Raw genomic sequence first — 15,758 nt, forward strand, 5'->3', positions numbered from 1 at the left:
ATACAGAAAATTCTGAACCGCCAAAATAGTGAAAGTGATTTAGTGCAGCTTTGCAGATATGCTCACACGACTGTCAGTTGAGATAAGTGTGGAATTCTGGGAGCAAAAATATGTAGACTCAAATAGAAATGTCAAATCTTGGAACAAGCTAAAATTTGGATATTGCCCACCCCTTCCAAAGTATAATGGTCCATCCCTCCTGTGCACACTGAACAGCAGCGTTCTACTGTAGTAATCAAAGTCCTTGCTATACTTTGTTATTCAACACACGCATACACAGACTGGTGGCCATTGCTGGCAATTTTCCAGATATGCTTGCACCAAATTTCCAATGCCACTTTTATTTATGTTTGTGCTTTTGTGCTTTGATCTATGAAGCTAGAACTCTCTATGCTGTACGTGTTTTTCTGTTCTTTTGTTGTGATGGGTAATCAAGGGTACAACATTCATACACAATGCCAGAATATTAGATTTGGAAAAAACATAGGGAGGCAGGGTATTCAAACATTTTTCAAACACATGACCGTGAGGGGCCATACAGGTGCTGTGCCCCCTACTTTGGTGAGAAAATTGTTGATTAGATAAGCTGTCAAAATTTGTAGAAAGGCGGTCAATTTTCTGACGCCTGGCATAAAATTTCATATAGTAGAGAAGCGTACCGTACGGTAGGAAGTGGAATATGCCTTGCGGCAGTCATACATTTCAGTATTGTTCCAAACGCTGTCAGCAAAGTTTTGTATTCTCTTCCCCATTTTAAAACAAATTTCAAATATGATTCTTGTGTGTGACAACATGTTTCTCATAAATGGAGGCACCATGATCCATGTACAGCAAATTGAGATTAAAGCAAGTTTTGACAGTGAAGGTAAGGGATTGGAGAGGGGTTGGGGTTGAATTTGACAGCAGTTCATGATTTACAAGGTACTTAGCTCATTCACACTTCACTGAATACAGCCCTTGATAAATGAATGTTGTTTACTGATAGGAGGCAGCTTATTTGACAACGACCTGTGGATGACTAACTGATTTTCTGTGGTGTGTACACAGGGAATTGAGTAATCTTGTTGTTGTTGTTGTTATTGTTGTTGTTGTTGTTGATGGTGATGATGATGATGATGACGATAATAAAAAATATTAAAAAACAATGTGTCATTCCTCGCTGTTGTTTGTCGATGTTGTAGATAATTGTAAAAGAAAACCGTAATCGTGACCAAAAAACGACGTCTATTTTATAGTAGGACAGGAGTGACGTTGGGCGACCTACGTCGTTTTTTGGTCATGATTACGGTTTTCTTTTACAATTATCTACAACATCGACAAACAACAGCGAGGAATGACACATTTTTTTTTAATATTTTTTATTATCGTCATCATCATCATCATCACCATCAACAACAACAACAATAACAACAACAACAACAACAACAACAACAACAACAAGATTACTCAATTCCCTGTGGTGTGTATGCCAGGAAAGTGCTAATTAAGATAGAATTGTGTCTGTGGTCTCTCCCAAAGATAGCTTAGAGTGTACATTACTGGCATTCTAATTCAACTGCTGCACTCCTACTGGCCTGTATAGTGATCTTTACAATAGAATGGGAAGCAAATAACAAAGGTGAAAGGATAAAGTCTCTTTGAAGGTTTGGTTTTAAACTGTTACAGCTGTGTACTGCAGTTATAGTTTTACTTATCATACTGTTTCATCACATTATATGCAGTATTTTTAAATAAGCAATTATTGTAGTAAAACAGTGCTTGGTTTGGAGGGATGGGGTGGGGGAGGGGGTTTACCGGCACAGTACAGCAACCACTGCATGATGTAATACAGTCCTTCGTTGAAGTCTCATCCCACACAGTATCTGGATGTAAACAATAGAGGTATCAATGGACTATAAATAACTGTCTTAACAAGACACTACCAAACAATGTCACCATGCATATGAAATAAAGGTGTGTCTTAAAAGACAATTTTTACATGTTTGCTGTGGCTGAGAAAACTATAATGTGTTACAAATGGTGTTGGGCTCATGCAAAGAGACTTCAGAAAATTTCCCAAACTCAAAAGTCCCAATATCAAAAAACACGTACTCCACATTGCAGCCGTCAAATGGTTTTGGCTTGTCAATTTGAACAGCACAGATTTATAAAACAGATTCTCTAATAATCAAATTATCAAATTGACTGAATATCTTCAGTTCTCGATCGTCTAATTTCTCTCAATACTTATTTGAAAAAAAATTAATTCTATTTATTTTTAAAGTATCATAAGCTTCAAAAGCCAGGCATTCTAACAATAATGTGCTTGTGAACTGTTACAATTTCTACAACTTTTTGTGTTACAGTAAGAACATTTTGAATTTTCAAGAATCTGAAATATGTATTAAACCAGAGTTAGTTTGCGATTGTGTTCAGCTTTAACCCTTTGGGTGCTGTAATTTTTACCAACAAAATTTGAGTGCAACATTCTACCAATTGTTATGAATTTTTCTGTATTTTTTGTATAATTTTGGACCAAAAGGACATCTCATATCATTGGCTACAGTTTTAAATTAAAATTTTGGCAAAAATCTGAAATAAATTAACTGTGGTATCCGATATTCTATAAAGACAACAAAACTTGACTTTTGGCTCTCAAAGGAATTATGTCAACAATATTATCTAATCTAACATTTGTAAAATTTGTGGTCAACAGTCTTGGAATCATGTGACATGTTAGCACTAAAAAAATCTTTTCGATAGTAGCACGTGACAACATGAGAGTCAATAAGTAAGGCCCGGAGTGTGATGTCTGTTTGCTATCACACATAACGACAATATTTATTCAAGCAGTGAATGCGCTTGTCTCCATACGCTGAGACTTGAGACTCAAAAATTTATGCAATTCCTTGACTCATTCTGAAACTACCATAGAAAAGTCATGTTATACTTTGGTAATTTTTTCTGATAAATAGATATATCCTGAATTTTTCCACATGAGCTGTTACACAGGGCACTGTAAGCATTTTAAATTTTGCAAAATCAAACCAGATTTTCTCCATTGAGTCTACAGTCAGCGTAGAAATGGTAATCACCTTGAATTCAAATTTGTTTCTCTTTTTCCAAAATGTTCAAGCTGCTTGACTGTTTCGTCTTCACCATAGAAGAAACTATGTTGAATTTTTCTTTTGAGCAAAGTATTTTAAAGCTTTGACTTCAAGTAGCCTATTAAGGTGAATGTCTATTGACACTTTTGGCCATTAAATCTTTCCCTTTGTCACCGGCTTTCATCGGCAGTTTTGTTGATGGTATTTGTAACCCTTTAACCATTTGACTGAGTGCCATGATTTCTGTTTTCACATCAAAATTTTAGCTCAACATTTCGCCAAGTCATATGAATGTTTCAGTATTTTTTGTTTGTAATTTTGGACCAAATGGACATCAGCTACAATTTTATATCAAATTTTTGGCAAAAATCTGAAAAAAGTTGACCAGGGTGTATTTTATAAAGGCAACAAAAGTTGACTTTGGTGCTCAAAGGGTTAAAATGCTGCTTAGCTATGGAATGGAGGCGTCAAACCACAGTTGAAAAGAATATACCTAATTGTTTACTGGTAGACAAGCATCTTCAAGACTATTGTTGTCTTACCACAAATGTGTCTTGACTTGTTCTATGAAATCGTCTGCTGCATTTCAATACTGGAAGATCATTATCTGACTGTCTATAGTCTGCTTTGTACTGATTCACCCATCGTAAATTATTTATTTCAACCCTTTCACCACAATGGTTTGGCCAAAATCTATTGTTATCAGTGGTGGTTTTGGACCTAGCCCAGTGAATAGGGGGGTTATGTAGGTCAATTCATGGGAAGGACTAAAAAGACAAAGATGTAAAAAATATTTTGAACTGTTTGAATTTTCAAAAAGAGGAAAAAACATCAATATTGTTGATCAGATAAGTGATTATTCATAAATATTAATGTAGTCATAAATAGCTTGATCAGCAGTGCAATATTTCACAGGATAAACAAAAACATTTATGAAAGTATTGTATCCAACAAATTTGTTTACTGTGAAATTCAATTTAGCAACTTGAGCAAAGACATAATAATCTGTGAGTTAGTGAACATTGCTCTGTAGAATTGCTGGCTATCAGCTGTTCAACCTTTCAAAAACATTTCCAAACTACCGAAAAAACATTTTCATGAACAGTCATACTACTGTATTTGTACATAGCCTTATATTAAACCCTTTGTGTATTGTAATTTTTCCCGCCAAAATTTTAGTGCAACATTTTACCAATTTTTATGAATATTTCTGTGTATTTCTTGATAATTTTGGACCAAATGCACATTCCATGTCATTGCTACAGGTCTTTATAAAAAATTTGGCAAAATTCTGAAAAAAAAACCATTACTGGGTTATACTTTATGAAGGTGACAAAATCCACTTTGGCGCACAAGGGGTTAAATGTTACAAACATTCTTTCAGCGTTAACATTAAGCTCCCTGGGACACTGACATCACCGCAATAGATAGTGCTTAAGCTTTCTTTGTTTGATGGCAAACAGAGCCAGTAGTTTTTATGATGTTAACTAAAGCAATTCAAAATACCGTAGAAGTGTATATAATTGTAAGAAAGCTTTTTCTATGTCTCTTGAGCTTGATCAGTATACATCTTTGGGAAAGATAGAAAACAGAAAATTACAAGAACACTGAGGTTGTCGTGAACTACCTTTTAATGGTGATACCTGGTGTCTGGCATGGATAGGCGTTCTCTGCTAGAGTGCTAAAGTTAATTCAATCATAATCCAAGTTATTACTTTAACATTGTTCCTGATGGCTTTAACCCTTTGAGTGCTGTAATTTTTCCCACCAAAATTTAGTGCAATTCAATTGCTACCTAATTTTATTTCTGGTGTTTAAAGTTTACCACCAAAAATGAGAAAGGATTTCTATCCCTGAAATGTCATAAAAACACAGATTATAAATGCAAAAACTAAACACATAATTCTTTAATATAAAAACCATCATGAACATCATACAAAACATCTTGATTTGTAAAATTAGGGACTCCTGAATGACGAGAAAGCTGTTGCCACACTTGAGATCATAAACTGGCTAAAAGTTACTCAAAATGGCTAAAAGATTTTTAATTTGGCTAATGAGTTGGCTAATCATTTTGGTGACTTAGCGGGAGCCCTGATTTAGTAATTCTCATAAGCATTCAGCATAAAGTTTTGATGACAAACAGTACAAAATTCTGTGCTGGCCTTTAATTAACCCTTTGCCAGTGTTTTAACCCTTTGCCAGTGTTTTAACCCTTTGCCAGTGTTAAACTTCAACCTTTGTGCGGCTGTATAAAATATCACACAGAAAATTTTGTTTTCAAATCCTGATAATTTTTTTCACTTTTCCTAATTTTGTTCAAAAATTATAGTCAATGAGGAGTATTATCAATTTCAGTCCAAATTTTTCCAAAAAGTTCAGAAAAGTCATAAAAAATGGTAAAATGTTGCACTAGAATTTGGGCGGGAAAGATAACAGCACTCAAAGGGTTTCAAAGTGACCTTGCAATTATCCACCTGTCTACCAGTACCTCTACATGGTCCAACCTGTTAACCTTCTATTTGCTTTCACCACTTCATGTTACAGAATATCTAAAACAAGTTCAAGGGCACTGGGTTAAAGTTTGGTTCATTAAAGGCTGTAACACAGGGGGCAGATTGGGAAAGAATGCCCCCCCCCCCCCATCCCAATTCCATCCCCCATTAGCTCAATCTCTGTTTGTAAACTGCTAAGTAAATGATATCTGTTTAAGCACTTAACCTGCCACAGTGTGGCCTTCTCCTTGTAATGCAAATATTGACTTGCCATGCAGAGCCCAAGGACTGGGCACACTGTTGTTGCCAAATGAAGTAAAACCACATGATAATTTCTTGCTATTGTAATTCTAGCAAGAGACTTAAAAATATAGATATGATTGTTGCTTAGAAATGTAATTAATTCTTGTGTAATCCCATGTAACTGTTCTGTGTTCAGTCAAATAGGTCTAGATCAACTGTGTTTCTGACTTTTTAGTATCTATCTTCTAGGAGCAGTTTATACTAATTTTGCAACATGTCATCAACTTTTGCTTTTTTGCAATGAAATGAAAGTGGCAGAAATTTAAATTTATTATATTCTATCAAGTTTCATGCCTACTGTTTCCTGAGATTGCTGACATGAGTCTTTGAATGTTTACTTTGTGAACCAAAAAATTTAGTAGCTTTAAATTAAAGCTGCTCCTAAGTTGTTATGACAACTTCGCTGTGCCAAATGAAACAAGTTAGTATTTAGTTAAGGTAGTATGTACCTCGAAAGTGAAAGACTCTAACTTTTGCTCTAACTTTCCTCAAAGAATCTTTCAATCATTCTCTTTCAAAATCAAGAATAAAAATAGGGGGGTCACCGTGCAAATTTTGGTACTAGAGAAACAAATTACCCAAGATTTACCGATATTGAAAATTCAAAATAGCTGCCATCCCTGTGTTAACTCTATGGAGAAAAATAAAAAAATTTGAATTTCGAAAAACTTTGCCGGTGAAAAGTTTTCTTTCACCGAGAGCTTTAAAATGAACCCCCACATGTGGTATATCAGAAGAGAATTGTAAAAGCTTGAGAGTCCGAATGTCTGTCCCCGAGGTGCGTTCTACCTTAAAAAAGATCAGCAGGTTTACATGTCACCATACATGTATTAAACTTGAATTACAGATATTGCGGAAGAATGCACCTCAGGACAGATATTCAAACTCAAAAAACTTTTTACAATATTATTTTTTCCTACCACTTTCGGATGTGTATTTTGAAATTTAAATGTTACTCAAGTAAATATAGTTTTCAGTGTCTTAGTGTTGTGAAAATCAGGAATTTTATTTTTCCCCATGGGGATAACATATGGATGAGGCCATTATAAATTTCAAATATTGGGTAATTTGTTTCTGTAGTACTGCGTAATGCATGTTATGTCACCTGAGAATCATTATGCAAAATTTGGCAAAAGAGAAACAGATGATTGAAAAATTATCGATATTTGAAATTCAATAAGGCCACCATCACTGTGTTAACACTATCTATTGGGCAATTAACTTTTCAATTTTCAAAAAAGTAAGTTGGTGTAAACTTAACTTATTGCATGAGCTTCAAGTTGACCCCCTAAAATTAGACAACCAAAAACACTAATGAAAACATTGAGAATTGAATGTCTGTCCAGAGGCACGTGCTACCTTAATAAAAATAGGTTTTGATGATGGACATGTCAAATATATAGAATACTGAAAAATAGTTCATTTTCACATTTCTTGCAGTTCTTGCGCCCACTGAGAAACCGTCTAGCTTGTGTAAGTACTACTAAAAGTAGCCGTGGCCAAGTTGCTCCCCAAGATGTACAGGCTGAAGAGGCCCCCAAGGAAAGCCCCGTTTGGTCTTGTAATGAATGGGATCCACTGGAAGAGATTATTGTTGGACGAGTTGAGGGTGCTCATGTACCGCCTTTCACCACTGAAGTCAAGGTAAGTGTTTGTCATTCCTAGGATAATATCATATTATTATATTCATGACGTCACATGGCGCTTTTGGCCTCCATCTCACAGCTGCAATATAAATGCAGCCATATTAGAGGGGCAGCAGAAATGGTATAGGCTATATAAATCTATAGCTTCATCACTGCTCTAAACTGAGCAAAAACACTCTAGGAAAGTAGTATATTCGAATTGAAATAACGATAAAAAAAAAAAATTTTTGATTGTTTTTTTAATGGAGCTGAAGTGAAATACACACTGTTAGGAACACTTGTGATAAAAACAAACAAAACAAACAGATTTGTGAAGGAAGAGTTTGATACGAAAACTACTGTACTTCAAGGAAAGACAATAGTTTGAATGCTAAGGCTGGGATAACATTGAATGCTGCAATTCCATGGTTTTCTGAAAGCTTGCAGGCAGGACAGAAGACAGACAAAAGGTGATGCCTGCATGTTCTAAAGCCATACAGGGAAACCCAGTAAAATTTCCTTCGGTATATAGACTGAGGCTGAGCCTTTAATTGACAAAAACTCCATACAAGGTTGATGCCACCCCTATAATTAACGCACTCGGCAATTATACCTTCATTATTGCTAGCAGTTGCTCATCATATGGAATGTAGTTTGCCTTCGGCCATGCATATCACGCATGCTTTAACCCTTTGAGTGCCAAAGTCATTTAATGTTTTTGTCTGATTTTCTCCAAAATTTTAATCAAAACCTGTAACCAATGACATCTTATCACCGTTTGGTCCAAAATTTCACAAAAAATTACAGAAAAATTAATAACAATAGGTAAAATGTTGCACTAAAATTTGGCGGGAAAAATTACAGCGCTCAAAGGGTTAAAAAGAAACAGGAATTACTCTAAAAAGATCCTGAATGATGTAGCTGCTTGAAACTTTACGTGTCAAAATGAAATTATATTCTCACACTTTCTTGAGCATTTTTACTGATTTTAATAGCTTTTGCAGAACAGTTTGTTTTTATATCAAGATTGTGATGAATGTGCAAAGTCAATAGTCGAACACACTTACTTTGCTTGAGATAACGTTATTTTAGTTATTTTTATTGTCTCTCATTTTTATACAAAATACCTGAACTGGATTTTGGTGGTTTCAAGCTGTAAAACAAAATGTCCTGTTGAAGTGTGACGGAAAAAAAGTGATAAAATTTTTACAACATTTGTTCTTTTTGGCATCAAACAGCTCACATCGATTTGAAAGGCTTATGCTAACCTCGTACTATTCATAAAAAACAATTCATCAATACCCTTTTCAATTCAAAACGGGACATTTAATCCCCAATGAGTATATAGTAAAATGGCAACTTGTTACTATATTTCATGTTTTTAATTAATTGACCAAATTATTAGCAGCATATACTATAAACTGAAGTTCCTTTGTCAATTGACAATGATATTGCAATTAAACTCATCCAATGATCAATATTTATTGTACCCCCTGGGTCCTTTTTTCATCTCAGACGCTAGGGAGGTTAAAAACCATAAAATTGACTTTCTTAGTGTCGTTTATTGGTCTGGGAAGGATTTGCAGACTCTCTCTCTCTTCAATCGTTACACCACCATCAAATTCTTTGACTTCATTGTCCATCTTAAATTTCAAACCTAAAAACTTCTCACAACGTTCGATTTTTCACAGAAACAATAATGTTTACGCCACAAACCTCAATAGGAATTAACAAAACTGAGCTGCAGAATTAACACAAGCAGTAAGAATATCAGAATATCCGTCCCTTTGGTGCACTCTCATATCTTCAATAGAGGAACTAAGGGACTATTTTTTTGCGGTCTTGTTTTGAAATATGTCAAATTCCATCATGATCAAATGATATCATGGTCTGGTATGATAGTAGTTTACTGTAATCTGTGCCATACCATATCAGTCTTGATAAAGCTGTTAATTTTTTTCTCACTAAACGCCACGATTTATATCCTCTCATAACCCCGAGTTTGTGCTTTTTTGGTGGCAAATTTGGACTTTTGACTGGGAGAGGGAAGCTAAAAATGATATTTTTAATTGCATTTTCCACACATTTCAAAGGCCTGATCCTAGCATTTAGCTTCAAATTATACATTTAGCTTCAAATTGTACATTTAGCTTCAAATAATACAAAATTACTACAAATAACACCCAGGAACTGTGAGGCTTGTCATTTTAAATCACCAACTTGAAGAGAAGAAGAATTTACACATTTTAATATTTGGTATATGTTATATGATAACTTTAATATATAAATATATAAATATATAATTTAATATATACTGATTTCAGATCTTGAAATATACTTCCCCATGACAAGACAAATTTTCTGCACGCAGGTCAAATACAAGGGGAAATATTTCCTGTCTATTAACCCTTTGAACGCTAAAGTCAATTTTTGTTGCCTTTATAAAATTTACCCAGGTTTTAATAAAAAACTTTGCTAAAAAACTGTAGCCATTGAATTGTTTTGTCTATTTGGTCCAAAATTATCAAGAAAATTACAGAAAAATTCATAAAAATTGGAAAAATGTTGCAGCAAAGTTTCGGTGGAAAATATTACAGCTCTCAAAGGATTAAACATACTAAATGTCCTTTCTTTAAATGTTAAGCCAGCTGCATGACTGGTTTATTCATCTGTACATATTTGGCATCCTTAGTAAAGTAGAGACTGATGATTTGAAGCCAGCATCGAGGAAATGTCTTGCTGATAAAAGTGGAGTTTGAGAAGGAAAATAGCTATCCAAAATTAAGAAAAGAGGAAGAATATTGAATCTAAAATGGGAAGTGTGTTGATGTGTGAAAGATTGCTATCGGCGACTTGAATATTTTCAAAGTTTGTTCAGCAAATTTCAGTCAACTTCCTACAGCCCTGCATGGCTGCCAACCTGAAGCAGAGAAGTCGTGATTGCCAGGCCTCATGAAATTAGCTTTGAAGTCTTGTTATTCAATCCAGGAGATTAAGTTTGTCTTAGAATATAAGAGGATTAGAAGGAGGTGATATCTTTGTTAAAAGGGGGCAGTCCTCAAGCCCTTGTTCTGGCAGTAGTCCTTGTTGACATTGAGTATTTACATGGTGTTAGCCCTTTGTTTTCCATTGAAATTTTTATCAAGGTTGTCAATGTGGGTGTAGTCAAAAGCCGATAAATAAGCTGCCCATTTAAAGTACAATGCCCCTCGGGCACAGATATTCAGATCCTCAAACTTTTAGAATAGTTTTCTTGACTAACACTCACTTGAGGGACTCATTCTAAAGCTGTTGGAGTAAATATTTCAACTTTTCACTGGCATAATTTTTTGAAATTGGAAAATTGTGAGTTATATTGTCCCCCATAGATTAACACAGGAATTGCAGCCTTATAAATATTAGGTGATTTGTATGTCTGAGAAATATCGTAGCAGATGAATCTGATATGGGCACTTTTCTGTAAATACATAATTCACTTGCATTAAAATTCACTGATTGCAAACTACTTGAGATATAGGATGTGCTAAATCCAGACATGGTGAAGTGAAATTAAAATTATAATTTTTTTCACCTGTTGGGATTATCCTGCAACCCTTTCACCACCAAATATTGGAACAACCCAATTGTTTTTGAAGGCAAAGTAGGTTCTATGCAGCAAACTTGGGGGGTTAAAGGCTATGTCAAAGAGTTCAAAGCCTGACTTGAAAGGTGACGACCCCAAAGCTATGGATAAAATAATAACAAATGACTATGTGGAATTGAAACTTACCCTATGTAAACAGGGAAACAACGCAAGTCAAATAAATACCAGGAAATGTTAAATTTGAGACAAACAACGAAGGAATTTAGGAAGGATGTTGGTCATTTCAAAGTTAACTATGAAATAATTGTTCAGCAAGAGAGCTGGAATATTTATTATGGTCATGTAAAACAAAATAATTATGACAGCTGGGGTGAGTGTGACTGTTAGTGAGAATTCTAAAGATTTGATTTTTTAGTCCCCGCCGGACTTCGTCCGCGGGGACTTATATAGATTGGGTCCCGTCCGTCCGTCCGTCCGTCCGTCATCAACAGTTTCTCAGACACTGCCAAACCAATTTTGTTCAAACTTGGCACAAAGGCATAGCACTATGACCTACAGATGCACATCGATTTATTTTGAGATACGATCCAATATGGCCGCCAGGCGGCCATTTTATTACAATTTTTTCATGTACTGAGCCATAACTCAGACATGTTTCAACCGATTTTATTCAAAGTTGGTACAAGGACATTGATCAATGTCATAGATATGCATGTCAATTTGTTTTGTGATATGATCCAATATGGCCGCCAGGCGGCCATTTTATTACGATTTTTTCATGTACAGAGCCATAAATCAGGCGTGTTTCAACCGATTTTATTCAAAGTTGGTACAAGGACAATGACCAATGTCATACATATGCACATCGATTTGTTTTGTGATACGATCCAATATGGCCGCCAGGCGGCCATTTTGTTTCGATTTTTTCATGTACAGTGCCATAACTCAGGCATATCTCAACCGATTTTATTCAAACTTGGTACAAGGACATTGACCTATGTCATATATATGCGTGTTGATTTGTTTTGTGATACGATCCAATATGGCCACCAGGCGGCCATTTTATTACGATTTTTTCATGTACAGCGCCATAACTCGGACATGTTTCAACAGATTTTATTCAAAGTTGGTACAAGGACATTGACCAATGTCATATATATGCATGTGGATTTGTTTTGTGATATGATCCAATATGGCCGCCAGGCGGCCATTTTGTTATGATTTTTTCGTGTACAAAGCCATAATTCAGGCATATCTCAACTGATTTTATTCAAAGTTGGTACAAGGACATTGACCTATGTTATACTTATGCACATTGAATTGTTTTGTGATACGATCCAATATGGCCATTGTGGCCATTTTTTTACAACTTTCCATGTCCTGAACAATAACTCAGACATGTATCAAGCAAATTTATTCAAAGTTGGTACAAGGACATTTACTTATAGTATACATAAGTACATTGATTTGTTTCTCGATATGGTCTGATATGGCCACATGGTAGCAATTTTGTTATGGTTTTTTTCATGTCGAGAGCCATAACTCTAGCAAGTCTCAACTGATTTTATTCAAAGTTTGTACCTGGACATTGACTTATGTAATACATATACGTGTTGATTTTTTAAACAGTAAGATCAAATATCGCTGCGTGGCGGCAAATTTGTTACGATTTTCTCATGTACTGAGCCATAACTCAGACATACCGGTATTTCCACCAGTATCATTCAAAGTTGGTACAAGGACATTGACCTATTTCATACATGCTCGTCAGTTATTTCACGTCATGTAGCAGTATCATGTCAATTATTGAAGTTTCATAATTAGGTTGATATGTCAGAAATACTGCATCAAATTTCATGAAACTTTGTACAGATGTTAAGCTCACATTGCTTTAACAGTGAAAAAGACATTTATCAGTGTCATTTTAATTAATTTGTAATTGCATATGTAATGAACTTTCCTAATTAGAGTGATATATCCACAAATACAACGTCAAATTTGATGAAACTTGATACAGATGTTGATCTCATAGTGTTGTAAATACTACATTAAACTTTATGAAATATGGTACCGGTTATCTATTAGTGTTAGGATAGAATGAAAAAATGTTTTGCAACATCCTGTCAACTAATTCCCAGTTGTCTCATTTAATTACCTTTAGGATAGTGGCCTACATTGGTTTTATGTTTTTCATCACCATGGAACTCATTCTTGGCCATTGAGTGCCATCTGTATCAAAGTAACCTGTAATCAAAGTACCCATTAGCAAGCGGGGACTGGGTCATCAACGATGACTTGTTTTGTTCACTTCCTTTTTTTTTACTTTCTACGTCTGAAGTGTTGTGATAGTAATGATTAATAAGTTATGGTTTTATTAATTACAACTAATAAAAGTTGAGTGTAACTAGTTATGGTGAAAATGCCCTGAAACACATACCTACAACATATTGTATACTTGTGTTATCTGTTGTGCAGTTTTATTTGTTTTTATTGTGTGGTATGGATTAGTCTATGAATACATATAGAATGCTTCTAATGCTTTGAGGTCACTGAGATAACAGTCACAAATATTAGATCACAGTCCAGTCACACAATCTGCATTACTGATAGCAGCAATTATGCAATATTGGTCGATAAAAACTAATAAAATGTCTGCAGCTTATATTTGCTTTCACAAGCTTGATTAAATTTGGCAAGAATCTTCTCACCAAAATCTCCTTTTTTTCCTCACAAGTTGCGTTTTGACAAGTTGGCAGCAGAATTACTGGATTTTGTGAAAGCAAAGAACAAGAGAATTTACAAATGTTTTTCCTGTAATCAGACCAACCTTATTATTATTCCTCTGAACCTAAGTTTTGTTTTTTCACTTTAAAACCTATTTAATTCCTGATTTTCTATTTTGTAAGGACATTATAGTCATGAATTGTTTAGAAGTTAAGTTCCCAATCAACCTGTCAAGATAGATATAAGGGGTTTTCATTTTACCCTTATCATGGACAGCAAACATCCGTGCCTTCACTTTTTCCCATTTTCCTTTAGTCAATAAAAAAACAATTAAACAAGGACTCCTCTGTCCAACTACCTAGTTTTCTATGCCCTTGTTAAATAAAACATTTTAAAATTTCAAATATTACTATTACAACTGGACCCCCATTTATTTCATCTGCTTTCTATTCAATAAATTGATCCAATTTGTTATGCTTTGGATGATGTGAGTGGACTAGGTGAATCCCTGAGTCAGTGTGCACCAGAACCAGGCCAGACTAGGCTGTAGTATAGTACACTGTAAAGGATATTGCTGTAGTAGCCAATTGTCTGGTTCTTCAATACAGTGTTGTCATATTGTAGAATGACAAATGACATTATTTCGTTGATTGTATGTCCATAGGGAATTTCAAAGTCATTACACATTTATCTTGAAATTAAACACAAAAGTAGTCATGACGGGTATACTGAATCAATCAAAAAAGTGGGTGTATCTCGATAGACACAGAGCTTTCTAATTACAGTCGTGGGTATATCTTAATACCAAGGTAGAACACAATATCAAAAGCAGTTCAACGGATTCCGCCATTTGCTCTGCCTGCTCAACACACATAATCCTCGTCAATACATCACAGAGCGATTCAAGACACCTCAAACACTTTGAGGATGTAGATAATCAAACAGTCGTTATTATGTAATTTATGTACAGTGAGAGAGATTAATTTAGTAATTTCTGTGTTTTTTGCATATTGGATGACAAATTGCATTGTCAAAGGAAATTTTTATTCCCTTTAAATAATCTAGAATCATGCAGCGTCCAAAGCATCAGTCTGGAGAGAATTTTTAAATTCTACATTTTTTAAGTCTTGGTTCAGCTATTATCCCAAATTAATTAATACACTAACGGATGATAAAAAATATGTGAATGACCCAGAGTGTGTTGCCATGACAACGGACATGCAAGGCTGACTAAACCCTCCCTGTTGTCTGTATAATTGAAATAATTTTGTCAGATCCATTGAAATTTGTGAGGCTGTGTCAACCTCACTAGTGTATCATGGCATATCTCACATTTAGCTGTCAGACATTAGATCCATATATGGTACGGGGCAATTCCATACATAATAAACCCTTTCTAGTTCTGAATTTCCCTGCATGGAACCTCATTCTGTTTCCACCAGTCAACCGAATTATCAGAACAATAAGACCTTACACCCAAGCTGACTACATAATTCAAAGATTAGAGTTTGTAAAAATTAAATATTTCATTTAATGTCGCTGAATACTAGTAAAAAAGTGAAATCAGGGTATGCATTTTAAATATGCAGGGAAGTATGGCTGGAATGTGACATTCTAGGGTCAGCAGACATTCTGGAAATAACCGGCTGTTTTTGTTGTGTGTTGGATTTCAGGAGCCATCAGGGGCCCTGTGAATCAAGGATGGACCGCAGATATTAATCATATATGTCACGTTGGTGTCAAATTTAAATTCCTTGACCCAGGAGAAGGATTTGTCTCTCTGGATGAGAAGTTGTTCAATTTCAACCTCTACTGCATTTAACTTCATAGCTCAGCTCAGTTTATCATTAATCTGCAATAAATCAATTGACGTAAAATCTAGTACAACCGGTACGAGTTTACTGCTCTTTTGATAATCGCTTTATTCCATGGTTACACAATA

General features: G+C 35.0%; 1 protein-coding gene across 1 annotated transcript in view; it reads left to right on the forward strand.

Annotated features, from left to right (window-relative positions):
- Positions 1–15,758, forward strand: part of LOC139127958 (glycine amidinotransferase, mitochondrial-like) — a 42,499-nt gene that overhangs the window by 12,965 nt on the left and 13,776 nt on the right. The window contains exon 2 of the mRNA XM_070693807.1: positions 7,325–7,528. Within this exon, the coding sequence (XP_070549908.1) occupies positions 7,325–7,528 (204 nt within the window). The remainder of the gene's footprint in view (positions 1–7,324; positions 7,529–15,758) is intronic.

This window comes from Ptychodera flava, unplaced genomic scaffold (assembly GCF_041260155.1).
Source record: "Ptychodera flava strain L36383 unplaced genomic scaffold, AS_Pfla_20210202 Scaffold_39__1_contigs__length_1403739_pilon, whole genome shotgun sequence".
NCBI lineage: Eukaryota > Metazoa > Hemichordata > Enteropneusta > Ptychoderidae > Ptychodera > Ptychodera flava.